Below are 19,339 nucleotides of genomic sequence, written 5' to 3'. Positions count from 1 at the left end.
TGACCACAGCAGTGTATCCTCATGTGTTACTTTAGTTGATATTTCTCTTATTTACTAAAATATTTATTCTGTTTGATCCATTTGAATTCTGCAGCACTTTGGTGAACTACTTGCTTGGTATAAAGATGCTTTATATTCAAATTGACTTGACAACTTGGCGTGTGCAGCTGGATAACAAGATACCAACGGTTACAAACTACATCCTACAACTAGCTGTAATCCAGTATTTCTGGGGCTATAAAACATGTTCCAACATACCATGTGTCTGTCGAGTTCGAGCTCCAGCTGGAATATAAAAACAGCAAACATCATGGTCTCAGATACTGTAAATTGAAGCACATTTTTAGTGACAAGTGAATGTTTTGACTTCAAAACCAATGAGTTTGTACTTTTTGTTTTGTTTTGTTTTTTGTTAACCATGAAGTTTATCTTAGCTAAAATCATTAGAATCATCAAATTTAAAAAAAAAAATCTAGATTTTAACAGCAACATCAACAAAAATCACATTGGGGCGGCACGGTGGTGCAGTGGTTAGCACTGTCACCTCACAGCAAAAAAGGTTCCGGGTTCGAATCCGGTCCTGGGCCTTTCTGTGCGGAGTTTGCATGTTCTCCCTGTGCTTGCGTGGGTTCTCTGCAGGTTCTCCGGCTTCCTCCCATCATCCAAAAACATGCACCTCAGGTCAGGTTACCTGGCGCCGCGCTAGTGGCAGCCTGCTGCAGCAGCTCCCCCCTGAGAGCCCCCCTGCTGTAGTGAAGAAATTTCCCCTCGGGGTGTATAAAATCAAAACCAAAAAATCTTGAAAGCCACTTCTCGTCTGGAAGGAAGGACATGTCTCATGTCTGTACTGTTTGTAAACCCTATAAATTTGATTGTCTCCATTACATTATAACGTTTTATTTCGATGGAGATGCAACTGCTCAAAAATAAGATTGCATGATCTCCTTATGGATGAATAAAATAATAAAACACTTGCAGTATTTCTTCAGCAACCAGATGGCAGCAACCAACCTACGAACACTGCAGCAGAAAGCGGAAGCGGAACTTCGTCACTTCTTTTTTTTTATTTTGCATTTGTTTTGGTGGGTAATAAAATGTCAAGTTACTAAAAACAAATGGTAAACATCCGTCTGAATATTTCAGATTAAAGTTTACCCTGATGAAAATTGATTTATTTATATGTAATGCAATTTATAAAACAGAAAAAAATAAATTTCGAAACAAGATTAGAATGTAATAAAAGGTAATTCTATTGTGTTTTGTTTTATTTATGTTGCATGTGTGGAAGTTATAAGACAATGTTGGACTTTTATTTTGAAGGCTAATCTCAACTCTTCCGGTTACTGTTTAGCTAGCCGTGTCTGGTTTTACTGACGGCGATAAGGCGCTGCCGAACCTGGCAGTAAGATATATTTTGTCTAAACCTATGCAGCTGAAAATCCCCCGCCATGGCTCCGTAAATGGGTGGAGGAGGACACGGACTAGTGCTCAGTAGGTGACCGGAGTGAGTCTGCTTTTCTCCGCCGCGCCTCGAGACACAAACGGCCGTGAGGACTCCGGAGAAGCTACAATGAGCTCGGAGCAACAGAGCGACAGCGAGGACGCCGACGAGTCGCAGGACAGGCCCAACAGCGGCAGGGTCTCCGACAAAGAGGAGGACCCCGAAATCGACGACTCGGACGAGGACGATGAAGTTGTCCGGAGGGTTTCTCCTTCGCCGCCAGGGAGCGGCGAGAACCGGCCGGAGCGTAGAGCGGGCTCTCCCGCGTCGGAGGAGCGAGAGCCCTGCAGCGAAACTGCCGCCGCGCCGCAGGATGGGAGCGGCGGGGTCTCCGGCATCAACAGGGGGAACAGCCTGTTTTCCTGGTTGCAGAGCAGGACTATAAGACGAGGGGTGTTTGTGGACCCCGCTAGGGACAACTTCAGGACAATGACCAGTTTGTACTGCTCTATGAACCCGGCTGTGGAGTCAGTCAACCTGAGCACCCAGACCCACGGAGCGGTGTTCAACCTGGAGTACTCCCCGGACGGGTAAGACAAGAGCACCTGGACGTGTGCATTTCAGACCTCGGAGTTCATGTTCACCGTGCAGCTGTGCACTCAATGGGTTTGTGAAGGTTTGGCCTGGAAAGTGCTTGAATTGAAATGATCATCCTCATGTGCTCACCATCCAAAGATCCCTTCTCATGCATGCACTGCTTCATATTTCTACTTCAAACAGCCATAGTGAAAAACATCCATATGATGCATTGACTTATAAATATGTAGTCTAACTAAAATGTATGAATTTCTGTGAACTGAACCTCGAAAGTCCTGCAAAGACGTCCAGTAGTCCCCACTAGCACAGCCGAGGTTCAAGCCCTTTGTTGACCAGACAGCAGGTGCAGGGAGTAAATCCTGCAGACAAACCAGGTCAAGCCGTGCCGTCTGGGTCAGGTTCGTTTTGTGGGGCTTAACACGGCCATCCTTCCCGCGAGTGTTGTTGTGGAAAACTTGCAGTAGATCTTAAGGTCCTGAACTTTCTCAGCATCAAACTTATGTCACTTTTGCACCGAAGTGATGGATTTAGTGGAGTATAATTATAAGTAACATTCCTGTGCAGCTGAGGAACCTCTTTTATTTACTTCTGCATCTCTTGTCTTGAAGCACGCAGTACCTTAAATGAATGAATGGTGTCAGAGATGAACTCCTTCCTTCTCGTGTGTCTCTGATTCGTGTTTGCTCTCCGCTCAGGTCGGTGCTGACTGTTGCCTGCGAGCAGACCGAGGTCCTGCTCTTCGATCCCATCTCATCCAGACACATCAAAACCCTGACGGAGGCCCACGAGGACTGTGTCAACAACATAAGGTGCGTTTCTCTCTTCTGGAATCACACCAGGAGGTTTTACAAAGCCAAAGGAGAAAGTGAACGTCTTTATCTGTCAGATTAGAGGCAGAAAGAAACTAAGATCTGACGTTTCTGCCCCCCTGCAGGTTCCTGGACAATCGTTTGTTTGCCACCTGCTCCGACGACACCACCATCGCGCTGTGGGACCTCCGTAAGCTCAATTCGAAGGTGTGCTCGCTGCACGGCCACGCCAGCTGGGTGAAGAACATCGAGTACGACACCAACACTCGCCTCCTCGTCACGTCCGGCTTCGACGGCAACGTCATCACGTGGGACACCAACAGGTTGGTCACGGTTTAGATTGTGCACACCGAGCTTTATAAAGTAAATATGATTCATATTTTAGTGTTAATCTGTCTGCTGCATGTCTAGGCTGACAGTGTGATCAAAATAAATTAACTGTATTCCTTGTTAGGATTGTAGAACGGTCAATTTATCCCTTTTTTTCCCCAATTAATTCACGTCATTTTTTTATTATTAAATGCCAACAAATGATTAATTAAGCTCCAAGTTAATTTCCTGTTCATCGAGTTATTTTCTAACAATGGAAGTTATACATTTTTGTCTTTTTATGTTTAAATCCCATCACTTACCACTTGAACAACAGCCTGATTCTGTGGTTAAGCTGTGCCAGTAGCAGCTGCACATAAAACTCTAAACAGTTTACCTCTGACTTTTCAACAAGCCACTCTCCTTCATCCTTCCATCAAATAAAAACAGGAACTTTACAACTTTTAAGGTGTGAAAACGGGGTGCTTGCAAGCCTAAAAACCTTTTTTTTTTTTTCTGAGGAACTACTCTGAAGCCTCTCGTTTTCACCATAATTACATCAAACGATACAATACAACATCAGGAACCGGCCCGTTAACGCTCGCAACCTTCATCTTCCTCCTCTGCAGGTTCACGGAGGACGGCTGCCCGCACAAAAAGTTCTTCCACACTCGCTACCTGATGAGGATGCGTCTGACGCCCGACTGTTCCAAGATGCTCATCTCCACTTCCTCAGGGTACCTGCTCATCCTGCACGACCTGGACCTCACCCAGTCCCTCGAGGTGGGCAGCTACCGCATGCTGCGAGCGCGACGGACACCCCTCAGCTCAGGTCAGACCTCCACAGTCGCTCTTCCAAACTGAAAAAAAAAAAAACATGTGCATGGTTGGTGGATCAGGACTTCACAAAAATATTTTTAATAAATATTTTAGCTGGTTAAAATGTTTTTTGTTTTTTTTATCCATTTGATGTCATTTGAAGTGTGATATTTTGGGATTATGATGGGTATTAGTCATTATTATTTTTCACTTAAATGGTTGATCAATCGATTATCGACTTTTAATGCTGTTTTCTGTAGATGGAGGTACGTCAGCGTCCAGGTCGGCTGGTACTCCTCGCCAGGGGAACGACTCCAGCAAGCTCCACCCTCACAGAGAAGGTGAGACACAGTCGTGGTAGGAAACTGAATAACCACCAGAAGTCCCAGACTGTAAAGTAATCCCACATCTTTCCTCCGTCCAGGCCTTTCTCCCAGGAACAGCCTGGAGGTTTTGACTCCGGAGATCCCTGGAGAGAGGGACCGGGGGAACTGCATCACCTCCCTGCAGCTTCACCCGAAGGGCTGGGCCACGCTGATCCGCTGCTCCAGCAACATGGACGACCAGGAGGTGAGAAACACGTCCGGACGGGAGCATCTCCGTTGATCTGAATTCAAAACGTGGCTCGTGACCTCTGTCGGAGGGCCGTGATGGTCTAATGGTCGTTTGTTGTCACTGATTCACACTTTAAACTACATCTGTCCGCCTCCCCCTCTGCAGTGGACGTGTGTGTACGAGTTCCAGGAGGGAGCGCCCACCCGCCCGCTGGTCTCCCCCCGCTGCTCCCTCCGCCTCACCCACTACATCGAGGAGGCCAACGTGGGGCGGGGCTACATCAAGGAGCTGTGCTTCAGCCCGGACGGCCGGCTCATCTGCTCGCCTTACGGCTACGGTGTCCGCCTGCTGGCTTTCGACGAGCGCTGCGGCGAGTTGTCCGACTGCCTGCCCGTCCAGACCAGCTGCCTCAGGGAGATCCGCTCCATCTACTCGCACAGCGACGTGGTGCTCACCACCAAGTTCTCCCCGACGCACTGCCAGCTCGCCTCGGGCTGCCTGAGCGGACGCGTGGCGCTTTACCAGCCCAAGTTTTAGCATCCAGCGCTGTCAGAGAACGACGCAGACCCGGGTAAAGAAGTACTTGTGAGGGTTCCTGCACAGAACATCTGCAAGAGGCATTTAACTGTCGATTAGTTTGGTTGATACAACTACATATTTTCTACGACTCTTGTCATCTTGTTTATGCAGAGATTTGTTTAACTAATCATCATTTAGTGCATCAAAACCGTCAAAGAAGAGAGCTTTTGTTTTAAACATGGCGGAAACATCAACACTCCTGTAGGCTTTTGTTAACTTTAAAATACTCAGTTGTATATTTTGAGCCTTTTCTCAGATCATCTGTACGCAGAGCAAAGTTTAAAACGGATAATTTAAGTACTTCTAGACCCCGATCTGCAGCTGTGAGGCAGGCGGACTGTGTTTGGGCAGTGACATGGAAATAATAAGAGGGAGAAGACTTCCGCTGTGGCTCGTTGGATGGAAACTTTGAAGTCTCTGACATCAAGAAAAAGATGCAAAAAAAAAAAAAACAGAACAAAAAAAATGTTAAAGACAAGAATAACGAGAGGCTTCGGAGTCCGAACCTTGAAGCTCTTGATCGTCGTATCGAGAGCGGGAACGTGACATCAGTCAGAAACAAACTGCTCTTTTTCATACAAAAGATTCATTTTGGTCTCTATAGCTGTAGGAACCTTTTTTTGGGGTTTTGTTTTGGAGACTCGGCACATCCAGATGTTGCTGTCTCAGGACACGAACACTAAGGATGCAGACACGTTAAAGAGACTTGTCGACTCGACGCCCTCCGCTGCGCATCCCGCCGCTCTCTGCTGCTCTGCTCATGCCTTTTTCCCACAGGTGCTGCTTCTCTGCTCATACAATCTTGAACTTTGACCCCTCCGACTTTCAATGACCTCATTGTCAGCGCCTTTCCTCTTTGCCTACGCTTTTTTGTTTTCTATCTCCACGCTGTTTTCCACCGTCGTCGTTTTTAGCGGTTTTATTGGTGTGTTAACGTCGGCACGACTTGTAGCACGGTGTTTGATTTGATTTCACGTTTTCTTTTTGTTGTCTTTGAGGTACACGTTACATCAGAATAGCTTCTCATTTCTCTCCCCATTTCATGTGTTTTCATATTAACGCCTGTGAATGAAAAGTTCATGCTGTGTGAAGGAGCCCAGATGCTGTCAGCATCTCAGTCTCTGACATTTTCCAGAACCATTTTTATCCCAAAATGATAAGGATGGTAGTATTATGTATTTGTGACACTTAATTTCTGACTTTCTTTCCCTGCCTGTCACTCAGTGATTTCCTAAAAGAAACAAACAGGAGTAAATATATGTCGGGGACTGCTTCCAGCGGCGTAATAACACTCATTAATCTACATTTTGGTGCATTACTGAGTGTTTTCAGCTGCAGGAAGTAACAGCTGCACTTCTCTGAGGCACAGAGGAATGAGATTCATCAGTTAATACTCTCATCAATTTATTGATAGTTTTTGGCTGCAGTAGCTGCAGCAGCATCGTTTCTTTAACAGTTACAGGAAGAAATTGTTGCCAAGAAACATTTGAAAGCGTTTTCTTGCCCCTGTGTTTTTACCACACGCGGTTTCTCACTTTTACGGTGTCGTCAATGATCTTTTTTTTTTCCTTCTCTGATCGATCGCTTTCACTGTTCTCGTCCGCTCTCGTGTTTTCCGACCAGTGTAGTATAGCTGCTGTAAGCACACACCTTAATGTAAGCTGGCTCCAGTCTGAGCACAGAGTAGAAAATAACTTGCTGTTAGGTAAACAAAAAGATGAACCGTATACTACTATGCATACCGGCCTTTATGAAGATTCTCCTTTCTTATTTATGTGAGGCTCTGTGCTGAGCTGTCAGATGCCAAAATATGTGGACTCGACTGTCGTAAACTGAGAACTAAAAGTTAAAAAAAAAAAAGAAAAAAAAAAGATATATATACATTTTCATGCCAGAAATTGTAAAGGAAACACGCCAATGAACACAGTCTCATGTAAACACGTTCTCTTAAAGTGTTTACATGAGACTGTGTTCATGTTTCTGAGGCTGCCACAGGGGGCGCTGTTGCATTGAAGTTTCTTGAAAACAGATGAAACAGGTAAGGCCTATCTGACAGTATTTTTATTTTAATTTACAGGTTTTCACATGTTTGAATTGAGCATGTACAGTTTTTAAAATCAAAATTGTGAGTGTAACAGCGATGCAACAGCGCCCTCTACCGTGATGGAATAGCGACTGGCTGTAAATTTAACGATGGCAACCGTTTAGCTTAGCATAAAGACGAGAAGGAGGGGGAAGAGCTTTCCTGGCTCTGTTCTGCTGCCACATAATCCACAAACAAACCAAATTGAATCTTATTTCTTTAAATATTTATACAAACGAAGTGTAAAAACTTGAATTTACTGTTTTATGAGCCGGACTATTTCCTGGTTAGGAGCAGTAACTTTCCCGGCATTTGTACTGGTTGCCTGGCAACAAGTATCCTGTTTGTCTCTGAGCTTCCGGTGGGTTTTGCTAACGTCGGGCAGAGCCAGGCTAGCTGTTTCCATTTCATGCTAAGCTAATGGTAGCTTCATATTAAGTGGTATCAATTGTGTAAACTCACTGCCAGAAAAAAGAATTGGGTTTAATGTGTAAAAGATGAATTTGTCGTTTGGTTTCACAGTTCCCAGCTCACAACACGGTCCCGTAAGTAACAAGAAAGGATGCTTTTTTTTTTTTTTTTTTTAACACTTTGTACCTCAGTTAAATGCTCAAAATGTGTTTTTTTTCTGTGTGTTGCAGACGTGGTCCGTTTCACCTTCAGCTCAGGACTTTATTTCTTCTTCTCGAATTATTTCATTTCTAAAGTTACAGGCATTAAAAGTACAGATTTCCACTGCACTGAGCTGAATGTTTAAGGGACGCCGTATTTTCACTGCTGCTTTTATTTCACTTGTACTCACGAGCTCTCCGGAGAGAAGTGTCTTATCTGTCATTTTCACTTCTGATTCAGCAAAACCGGGTTCATTCCTTAGACTTTATTTTTTTTTTTTGGTCCTGGTCTGGATGTTTTTTCAATCGAATGTTCCCTGTTAGTTCTGTTGTCACATGTGCACCATCACAGCTGGAGGAAGGGGAGACAAGACATGAAAAACATGTTGCTCAAATGTGGCGAGTAATCCCGGCAGGGATACAAAAAAATGGTACTTACTATCACAGAAATAAAAGGTTAGCTTCTTTTGCACCGCTGACTCTTCTGTGTTTTGGGTCCACTATTTTCATCTGTCAGTGTTCTACAGTTTCACACATGTAGTGCTGAGAGTTGACCACTACATGGCAGTCAAACCCATTTGCAAAGAAGATGCGGGTGAATTGGGATTATTCCTATTCTGAAGTGCTGTAAAATCCAAACTAATTACTACAAACTGTGTCTTTTCTACGAAGACTGATGGTCTCTGTCTCTCCTGCTGATGCTATTGTGCTCAATGTGTCCTACATCACTGACTTGGAGCTGCCAGTCACACTGATGAAAGAACATTTTGAAAACTGAGCAAATTGACTGTTTTTGACAATAATTTCTGCAAAATAAAATTACACAGATTAAAGAGTAAAGTTTTCATTATTCTTACAGTTTATTTTAGATTTAGCATGTTAATTTTTTCTAAAATATATCACATTTCAATGAAATATTATTTCATATAACATAAACATTTATTTCTGGCCTTTCATAGGAAAGAATTTGGGCATTTCTGCTATAAACCGCTGGTTCCCAGGGATCAGGACCCTTCAAGAGGACATGAGGAGAATTATTTTGGTTGAAAAGTGAATTATACATTTTAAAGAATGTATATAATGAGAAGAATCACATTCAGGTTGATTTGTGTCAGGTTATAGCTCTTTATAGCATCACTCTACCTTCTTACAACCCCTTATTGCAGGTTGCATTTCTCTAAAAGCTTTCATCATCCCCGGAGGATGAATCCAACATGAATTTCATGATCTCTAAGAACATCATAACTTTGACTAGCGTGGTTCTGGTTAAACTCCAATCTGTTTTTTTCTCCTTTAAATTCAGATTACAACACTTGATAACAAATATTTATTTGAGAGTTCATGGTCCTGTTGGACTTTGTCGAACAAAAGACAAAAAAACAGACAGTTGTAGAAACAAAATGTGACATATCAGGCCAGCTGACACTGAAATCCTCAGTTAATGTACAAAAAGGAAAAAAAAACGAGTAAATTCACCATTTGAAGAAGTTGTTTGTGTAACTTTTTTGAACATTTGCATCAAACCTTTGTGTCCTATTTGTTTTTAAAACACGTTTTCTGTAAGTATCTGTCTTCTTTGTAAAAGTTGTTGTGCCTGTCACTGTTAATCTGCTTTAAAGGGCTAGTACACCCAAATACGATAGTGTATCCCACATATATTTGATTTCTGCTTTTGTTTTGTCTCCCAGAGAGCAGTTTTCATCAGGTTGGACTTCTTCAACCTATAATCCAGATCATCTTCTGGAGGCCTCTCCAGCCCCTCGTCCCGCTCCTCCTCATCCCCTCCAGGCTCCAGAGGACCGAGCCCTCCTGGTCTGGAGCCGCTGACTCTCCCTGCGCTGGTTGATGGCCTTGGTGCTGGCCCGGAGCTTCCGCAGCCTCAGAGCACGGAGACGCAGCTGAAGGTCCTGCGGGATCTTCCCCCCTTTGGCCCGGATCTCCTTCAGCCGCTGGATGGGCGTTTTGATGAGGGCGAAGTCGCAGATGGTGGCGTGCGGCTCCATGCCGACGTGGCACCGACGCACGGAGGGGAAGTAACCCTCGGCCCAGACCACCACCTTGTACTCGCCTGGGTTCAAGAGACGCCAGTAGTCCCCGTCAGCAGCTGCAGGAGATAAAAGTGAGGAACAGACAAAAGCAAAGGTTGATTTAATTTAAGTATAAAGTTTGTGTGAATGTTTACAGGTTAAAGTACCAGAAAAAGTTCTTGTTAATGACATTTAAATAACTTTTTAATGCGCTTTTGCTTTCCCTAACAACCTCCGACATTTCCCAGAATGCCAGGTGGTAGCCAGGTGCAGTGATTCCCAGCCTTTTTTTCTTAAAAAAACAAAAATAAAGTAAAATCTATAATACCCCTCCCTGCAGTTCCCCCTGGTGGGCGGAGAACAGCGTCTACATGTGGTAAAAGTTGCTCATGAACCAAAACTAAGAACTCTATTGCATAGACATGAGCCTCAAATTAAACAAAAAAAATGTAAATCAAATATTTAAAGCAATGCTTACACATTTGATGATTCTGGTGTCATCTTCAATTTATGCCAATTTAATGTGGAGTTAGAAAAGTGACTGACCTGATCGGATGTCGTGCTCGTGGTCCTCCACTTTGATCACAGCGTCTGCGACTCCTTGTTTGGTGAGTTTGTCTCTGATCACACCTTTAATCCCTCTGTGAACCTGAGTGAGGAGGGAAGAGCTTCACTGAGCTGATGATGATGATGATGATGATGATGATGATGGTAACAACTTGTGTGTCGTGTTGTTTGCACAGACTGACCTGCTCCATGTAAACCAGCAGAGACTCCTTGTTGTTCTCCCACTCAACGGGAAGCTCGCTGACGTGAGGGAACTTATCACAGGAGAGCTCCACCGTCACCTCGAAGCAGTTGGTGTGCAGGTAACTGAAGTCATTCATGCCTGTAGGAAACACGTGCACAGAGTGAACGTATAAAGACAAGGAATTTTGTTTCATTTAGATATTTTATTTATGCAAAAATTGCCTGCTGCTGGAGTCCCGTGCACAGGAGGAAAAATACAATTTCAAGTCTGCATCCCCCATTTTCAGTAAAAACTAAACAAAGCAGGAGACAAACATACTATTAATAGATGAAATATTTAATCTAATTTTCTATTTTTATGCTTTGGATTTTATTTTTTGTACTTTTGTCTTTGATTTTAATGTAAAGCTCTTTTATTTTGAAAGTCATCATCTTTGCAAAATGCCCACTGCTGTAAAAGTAAAACAGGTTAATTCCCCTGAAAATATGAGCATTTATGAGACAAAATGACAGATTATTCAACAAAATCCTCAAACTGAACATCGTAAAACTGCATATTAAATAAAGATTATGGAGAAATTATTTAATTTAAGTCCATAATGAGTTTTTTTTGTCATTAGTCACATTTTCTAATCTTGCAAACTGAAGGAGAATTGAATCATTAAATTGGGATTTAAGAGACTTTAGTTTAAATTAAGACCTTTGTGTTTTTCTAAAACGTGTTTGTGCATTGGGGCTTTTTTTTAATTTTTTTTAATTTATATCAACTATAAACAGACAGCATCCTCTCTTTGACTCTGAGATGGCTCTACTCACTGCCGGGGACGGTGTGCCACGCTCCGCCGTTGATGATGTTGTTGTGTTGCTGGAAGTCCTCGTAGTGGCAGTGGCGGCGGTCGGGGTTGGCCATCACCACGTTAGTGGAGGCGTAGACGGTGGCCAGCCAGCGGAAGAAGGCGTTGTCCACCGAGGGGGTGTTTTCCTTCGGGGCCCAGTCACGGGTGCAGTCGAAGGGGTACGTGATGACCAGCTCTCCGCCGTGCAGGTTGGCGCTGAGCACGAAGGGGATGTCCTGCATCCAGCTGATGACGGCACGCGTCTCTGGGGCAACCTGGGCGCAGGTGGAAAGAAGAATCAAGTAAAAAAATACCAATATATTAATGCAAAAGTGCTTAATTACAAATAAGACCTGCATTCACTTAGAAGTATTATAAGAAAAATGAAATACTTCAAGTGTCAAAATTACAAGTAGAAGCTACACTCTGCAGAAAAAAAATGGTCTTTCTAACAGCTCTTATCTTATTAACACAGATTCATTTTACAACTGTGATGACTTGATGAGGACTAGTTTTAAATGCTTTACATACAGTTTAGTCAATTTGCTTCCATTATAATGGTCACAGGGTAAATCTGAGTGGTTGTCAGATCATTTAATATTGTAAGAAACAACCTGTATGTATTTTCCTCTTTTGCTATTTGCACAATATTTTAGCGCATATGTTTTTTTTAATGCTAAACCTGTTTTTGTAAAGAAACTGTAGCTGTAAAATTGATGCAGTGGAGTGGGAGGTGCAATATTCCCCTTTAAAAGTTGAAAAGTCAAAGTATAAATGGACATAAACTTGAAATGATGAAGTGAAGTACTTAAAAATTATACTAGAATACAGTTTTTTGAGTGGAAAGATTAAGATTCTCCTACTAATTGCTTCAGAAGCAAAGCTAAAATTTTAGATGTGTCTAAAAACCTGTTGATTTACTGATCTTTTTATATCATTAAGTTGAGTATTGGTGTGTTTTTGTCTTAAACAAGGTAACTGTTCCCAGACATCACGTGACAATACTCAATCTTTCAAGAAAACCACAGTTTCATGGCTCCAAAGTTATTTCCTGATCCGAGGCTTGCACGCCACTAAACATAATTTCCCTCCTCTGAAAGTTTCCCACAATGCACCGGCTAAAACGGCTTTTCAGTGCGACCCAAATTTATGCACTAATGAATTAAAAACAGCAGAGTTTGGTCTTTTGATAAAGGCATTCTATGTTAATCGCTAATATTTTCCGCTAATATTAATCTCGTCAGACAGTGAAGTCTGTTTTCATTTTCCTGGTTTCAAACAGGAAATTTGACTGTTGAGTATTCGTCATGCCCAATAAAACCAGTAGATGGTGCCAAAGTCTGAGATTTTCCTCACCATGGCGTCTTCTTTGGTGTAGTACTCCGGGATGGGGATGTAGTGGTTGGACACTTTGGATGCGTCTCCCGCCGTCTCCTGGGCGTCCCACATGATGTTGTTGAGGTCCGGGAAGTTGTGGTTCAGGTCGATTCCCTCGAAGGTGTACCGTCCTTCGGCCCAGCCGGCCAGCTCTGACCCCTGCAGGAGACATTGATTAGAAAGAAGGCGTCTAGAAGAAATCAACCAATGAAATCATCGCCCACCTTCTCGTAAGCCACTTCATATCCGTCAGGGTTCATGGAGGGCAGGAAGTGGATCCGGGTCTCGGTGACCAGCTGGACGATCCGCTGGTTTCCCCTCTTGTATTCTCGGCACATGTACTGCATGAGGTTCAGGACCAGCTCTCGACCCAGAACCTCGTTGCCATGCATCCCGGCCACGTAGCGAAACTCTGGTTCACCTGCCGAGAGGACAGTTTAGAGACTCAGTGTCTGGGTCAACGTAGAGTCCAGGAACACATTAGATTTCTGAGATAAATCTTTCTGTGTTTCGGTCACACAAATTTTCCCGACTTCACGGCAGACATTCCCGAATATAACCAGAGACCAGAGATCTGAACTTGATCTAAATTCAAAAACACTTCCTCTTGGACTTGGCACCAGCTTACCCACGAAACAAATGAATATCAGCTGTTCCCATTGTCCTCTCTCAGGAGTGGAGCAGCTTTGAAAGGCCATTTGTCTCAGAAGAAAGCCGGATGTGCTGTTATTTATTTGAACTTTTTGGCAGAGTGGCCACTTTCAAGCATGCAGGCCTGCATCTAAAGACGATATCACACAGAAATCAAACTGTTATGATTTGTTTATACAAGAGAGGCCTACTGCTTCAGAAAGCGGGCTATATAAACATGGCAGGATGTCTAAATGGGCCGCCGAGCTGCAGGGAAACATGAGGAACACGATGAACTCTGCTCCAGAATTTGAGGTTCACGGGAGAAAAGCTGAATCCCTCTCACCCAGTTCGTGCTTGCCGGGGTTATCCGAGATCTCCATGACGTAAAGTTTGAGGCCATTGTAACTCTTCCCGATGGTGTAGATGCGGGTGATATCCGGACACTCCTTGGTCACAGACTTCATCAGCTTCAGGGTTAAAAAAAGAAAAGTCAGAATGAGCAAATCTGCAAGCTGTTAAGAGTCTGAGTAAAAAGTTACGCTCTGACCTTTCTCATCTCCTTGTAGTTGTGGTGTCTGAAGTCCAGAGCGTCCTTTGATCCCAGTTCCCGCTCTGAGGAGTAGCTGTCATCTGGATCTATCAAGAAACAGCACGAGTGTTTCAGAAACTTGGTTTCCTTTTGTTGACTCACAGACACCAAATTTTTGTATGTGTTTTAAACTAATTAGTCACCATGGACATCCTGTTTTGAAAATAAACCATTCAAATGAATCACCAGACCATTAACAGGCATCTGAGTGACCACTTGTGATGATTGGATCTCACTTTGTTCAATAAACAAGTAAATATGGACATAAACGTGAGGGGAGAGGAGTCAAGTTTGTAATTCCCAAACTGAACCGTCAGACGCGACCCAATCATGTCGATTCAGGCTCAGATTATTGAGTTATTCCAGCGGGTCTGAGAGGATCAGGGTCTGCACTGTGGTGCAATCAATGAACTGTGCGAGGGGGTGGGGATCTTCCACAGCTAAAACTGTTTTTAAGACTGTTTTAGACTAGTTTTAGACTGGTTTCAGACTGGTTTTAAACTGGTTTTAGAACTGCACTTCCTGTGCAGTTCATCTGTACTCTCCACAATCACACAGGACAGCTTTTGTATCGGATATTATTTGTATTGATTATTCAGAGGACGTCAGCTGAGTAGGTGTTCCTTCAGTGTGGTCCATGACACATTCACATTTCTGCTTACCGTCGACACGACAGCCAAGTATCTCGGCCCTGAGGCAGACGGTCCCGTTGGAGTACCAGGTCTGAGGGTTGATGCGGATGAAACGGGCGACAGTGGGGACAGGAAGGACCCCAAGGACAGGAGTCTCTGGATTCTGGTTCCCTTCAAATATCTGTACAATCACATAGGGTTGATCATTTCAGGAGCCCAATAAAACATTTACATATATAGAACTCGAAAGAGAGAGAACATAAGTCTCTGGCAAAGCTGCACAATCTGACAGATATGTTGTATTAACACAAATTTTCTGAATGAAATTCATGATTCCCAGATTGTGACTTTGTAATTAATGATGGCTCACTTCCTTTACGTAACCCGTGATTGTGAACCAGCATGCACAATAGTAGGAATCATTAAAGCAACTGTGTATTTCCTGCATGTTAAAATATCTGCATAGGAAACAGAGTAAACATTACGCATGTTAAATATCTCAATGCACCTCTGGACCTACAGAAAGTAGAACCTCATAGACTGATTAATCTGCATCTGGATTTACACCAAAATGCACATGTGCAGTAGCTCCTAATTTATTTTCATTTCACCTCCTTTTCCCTGGAAAGACATCAGATTTTCCAACAAATGAACCAACACACTGGCATGTGATGGCGGATAGAAAAAAAAGTCTTAAAGTTGAGTTGAAAGTTTGGACAAAACCTTACATTTCTTTAACTGCATGTTGCAGCATTCATCGAGGTGTATTTCAGCTTGTATGTTTCATTTTGCCGTGGTGGAAGTGCCATTTATTCTGTGTGAGTGTTAACGTTGTGTTTTTGCACTCAACATGTCGCTTTTGGCACAAAGTCCTCCACACGCAGGGCGGTTGTTCTTACCGCTTCTTTTGTCCCGTTCATGCAGGTCTTCCAGGTCACAGAGTCGTTACTCAGCTGAACTTTGTAGGTTTCGACCCAGTCCCAGCTATAACAGGCCCACACGGGCGAGAAATCAGGTTTTAATTAGCTTTTTGATCAATACAGCGGGGAACCAAGGACTAAATTTAGACTGCAAATGCTGCACAGCCTTCTTTAACTGTCCTGCAGGCTGTAAACACCCTTTTATTTTTTATTTTTTTCACTAGTTTTTTTTTTAAATTGTTTTTATCCCTGATACTACCTTACCTCCAGATGGAGTTTCTGCCCTGCAGGATGACTCCAGTAAACCGGGTCAGATGGATGGCGTCCACCTCCAGCCACTGGTGCTTGTCCTTAAAGTCAGCACACCAAGCTCCATCGTACAGGTCCCCATCCTCAATGCCAGACTGAAAAAACAAAAAAACATGTTACACAGGAGTTTTTGTCTCTTTGACAACTGCAGAATTTATACTTCTGGTCTGGCCTCCATGCATTGCATAAGAGCTCGGCATTGACCTGATTGTAAGATAATTACTTTCTGACTGCAAATTCTAGACTGCAGAACAGGAGGAGTGGAGAGCAGTTCTGGTTTGGCATTTGTTAGATCATGTTATTTCATTTCCAAGAGACTTTCTCCATAGAAAAACCACATAGAAATATTACTTAACCACTCTTTTAGTCTTTGAAGGATTTTATGATGGTGGTCATTTTACGTGTAAAGATTAAACGAGTTTGGGGACTTTACAGGAAATTAGATTCCGAAATATGCAGGAAATTATGGGCAGGAAATAATTCATAACAATTTTCTGCAAATGTATGCATTTTTGCATTAAAATTATAATTTAGGAGCCAGTCAAACTTTAGAGAGATTAAGACCTCAGTTTGGCCTTTTCATCCCAGTTTGTATCAGTTCACTGTTTATTGTGGTAAATGACTCCTCTGATCCACTACTAGACCGACCTGGATGTTCAGCCTCCCTCTGTGAGGACCCAGACCCGACCGCTGGTAGGAAGACGCTTGAATCTGGCTGTCATCGACCCGCAGGGACTCGAGGCCGAGGGGAGGGCAGTCTGTGAGTAAAAGAGACATTTTCTGTTGGTTTTGTTTCTGCATCTGTGCGACCGGCACCTGAAGGGTTAAACTCTCTGTCTCTGGTTTCTCTGAGTAAGCAAACATACGTCTGATGTGAAATGATTTGCCAGTGGTTGTTATGTGGAATGTCCCTAATCATTCTGGGTCAGCTCTGGGGAATATTTGGAGGCCTTCACCTCCTCCTCTTCCTCCTCCTCTTCCTCCTCTGCTTGTTGTGAGGAAGCTGCAGATAAGTGAATCCGTGGAGGGTTTGAGTGTAACTTGAGACATGTTGGAGGGCCAACAGAGAAGAAGTCAAACGTTCAGTGGAGCAGAGAGACGAGGCCTCCAGCTGCAGAATGTTTTATGGCTTCGGGAACAACCAATAACATTCCCATGAATCACAAACACAACTCATACTGGCAGCTCGAAACAGCTCTGCTTGTTCTCTTTTAGGCGAAGAGATTTTCTCACTAGAACATCCTCAAACTGACAGAAAACGTAATACTCTGGTTCACTTTTGCACTTCGATCTTCCACATTTATTTCTGCAAAATTAATCTCAAGTTCCAGCTTTAAAAAGTGAATATTTGCTGTTTTTCTTCCAGTAAATATGAACATACAACCTAATTGGAAATGTTGGTGGATATTTTTGCTATTTTTTTTGCAAAAATGATTGTTAGTTGTAACTTTGAATACTTTGTCCACATGGATCAAAGAATGTACAATAGAAATAAAACATATTTAAGAAAACGTTATTAATTGATGCACCATTTTATTACTCCTGCTGAAGCTGAAACAAATACAGATTATCTGAGAATTAACTAAAAAATAAAAGATTTTGATGGCTAATTATGGCAAAAATGTAAAACATTCACTATTTCCTGCTTTTAATATGGATATTTGCTGGTTTTCTTTATTTTCTACTGAATAGTTTGTGGTTTTCTGACATTTTACAAGTCAAGACGATACAAATTCATGTTTGTAAATAAGTTTTGATTGTGATTTACAATCAGTCCAACTTAAATGTGACAAGACTTACAGTAACAAATTATAAAAACTAACATTTTATTACAAATCTTTTGTCTTTATGAACCCTTTACTTTGGGAACAACAATGAGCTGTAGATCGATTTATATTTTACTGAGCAGTAAATCAAAGGCTCAGTGTGTCCCTGAAAGCATCATTAATTCATTAACTGTGTCTTTAACATTAATCATGAGTTTAAATTAAGCTCAGTGGCGGTCCCAGACTCTAAGGGGCCCGAAGCTGAAGAAGGCACCATTAAAGGGGTTTTAAGAGCAGCGAGACTCTTTGTAGAGCCTTTAGAGACAATTTAAAAAAGGTCTGATGGTGTCAGACTGGACTAAGTGTAAATTCAAGTGTTAAAAAGTTTTTTTGTCCTACCCATCTGTGGTTTCTCATCTCCTTTTTCTTCTTTGTTCTTTATTTCCTGGCTGATATCTGTGGCGTCCGGCTGTTTGTTTCTAGCAGTGCTGGTGAATAACTTTGTCTCTGTCGCCCCGTCTCTGCTCTGCTCCTCAGCAGCCGTGGCCTCGGCCCCCTTCACATTCACGGCAGCAGTCGTGTAGTTGAATGATAAATAACTCTGAGCCGTTGCATTGCTTGTCAGCGCTCTGGCTCCGCGTGAAAAACCTCCCAGAAAAATCACTGCAGCCAACGTGCACAATGACTTTTCCATCTCGCTCTTTGCCTGCTGCTGCAGAGTGGAGGGGGGAGAAAAAAAATCCCCGGTTAGTTTATGTGGATATGACAGAGCCAGACCTCCATCCACATCCCTCCTCCTCAGTCCCACCTCCCCTCCTTCATCCTCCCTCCCTCCTCTTCAAAAATTCCATGGAATTTGCAGCTCAATTCCTACAAAAAGATGTGATTTAAAAAGGACTTGTGACCCAAATATTTAACTGCCTGCATACCAACTGCTTACGGACATATGCACAGAAATAAGCACACCTTGTATCTGCACTCAGTTATTAATGCACTGTACTTGATAAAAGACGTAGTCAAATAAAAAAAAGACAACTTTTTGGGAACATTATAAACTAACATTGAGGGTTAGGGTTAATCTGGTTTGAATTGATGGTAAATACTCTGACTGGCAGGGACATCATGTCACTGACGTGTCAGCAGAGTCATAATGTCCCAGTTTATAGATGGCTTCATCTGATATCAGCCCACTCAGGATATCCTTTCAAACGAGATGCGTTTTAGTAAGTTTTATATGATTTTAATGCATTTTAACAAGTTTATCTTCCTACAGACTTCATGGTCTGATGTGGCACTGCATCCTGAAAGTGATCAAAACAACAACAAAACAACAAAAACATGCATGACACGTGTCTTTTTGTCTGTCCTGGGTTGTTTAAGGTGCTGATCAGTGGCAGTGTATTTAACTGCATTTTCTTCTTCCTTTCTAAAACTTTTCAGCCCATTTGATTCTGCTCACCTTGCACAATTTCAATACAATTGCATTGAGAATTTTTTTTAGATTTTGTTTTTCCAGCCTGTTGTATTTTTTTCCCCAAATTCTGACCTCCAGATTTCCCAATAAAATGACTCATACAATGCAGCTGAAACAATGATAAACATTTAAATAACAGACATCCAGTTTGTCCTCAAATATTTGTGATGCATTTGCATTTTCCGGAGCTGGAGAGACAAGCAAAGATTTATTACAACATGCA

General features: G+C 42.7%; 2 protein-coding genes across 2 annotated transcripts; one reads left to right on the top strand and one right to left on the bottom strand.

The window, feature by feature from the left end:
* Nucleotides 1-802: 802 nt before the first annotated feature.
* wdr32 (WD repeat domain 32) lies at nt 803-8,622 on the top strand. The gene is made up of 8 exons (XM_069711596.1): nt 803-1,082; nt 1,433-2,031; nt 2,734-2,847; nt 2,973-3,170; nt 3,786-3,988; nt 4,236-4,316; nt 4,400-4,545; nt 4,696-8,622. The coding sequence occupies exons 2-8, from the start codon at nt 1,571-1,573 to the stop codon at nt 5,065-5,067; spliced, it is 1,575 nt and encodes a 524-aa protein (XP_069567697.1). The 5' UTR covers nt 803-1,082; nt 1,433-1,570; the 3' UTR covers nt 5,068-8,622.
* A 55-nt stretch (nt 8,623-8,677) lies between these two features.
* On the bottom strand, nt 8,678-18,346 carry LOC138628606 (probable carboxypeptidase X1). The gene is made up of 13 exons (XM_069711738.1): nt 18,042-18,346; nt 16,525-16,634; nt 15,832-15,971; nt 15,547-15,631; nt 14,678-14,828; nt 13,974-14,062; nt 13,770-13,893; nt 13,018-13,214; nt 12,773-12,952; nt 11,397-11,691; nt 10,580-10,719; nt 10,377-10,479; nt 8,678-9,907 (listed from the first exon to the last, which is right to left on the bottom strand). Exons 1-13 carry the CDS (start codon nt 18,334-18,336, stop codon nt 9,579-9,581), a joined length of 2,238 nt encoding a protein of 745 aa, XP_069567839.1. The 5' UTR covers nt 18,337-18,346; the 3' UTR covers nt 8,678-9,578.
* Nucleotides 18,347-19,339: the final 993 nt, after the last annotated feature.

This window comes from Brachyistius frenatus, unplaced genomic scaffold (genome assembly GCF_029030835.1).
Source record: "Brachyistius frenatus isolate BFR_SWC_R1_liver_20210118 unplaced genomic scaffold, ASM2903083v1 Contig_102, whole genome shotgun sequence".
NCBI classification, from domain to species: Eukaryota; Metazoa; Chordata; class Actinopteri; family Embiotocidae; genus Brachyistius; species Brachyistius frenatus.
This window is presented reverse-complemented; position numbering and strand designations above follow the sequence as displayed.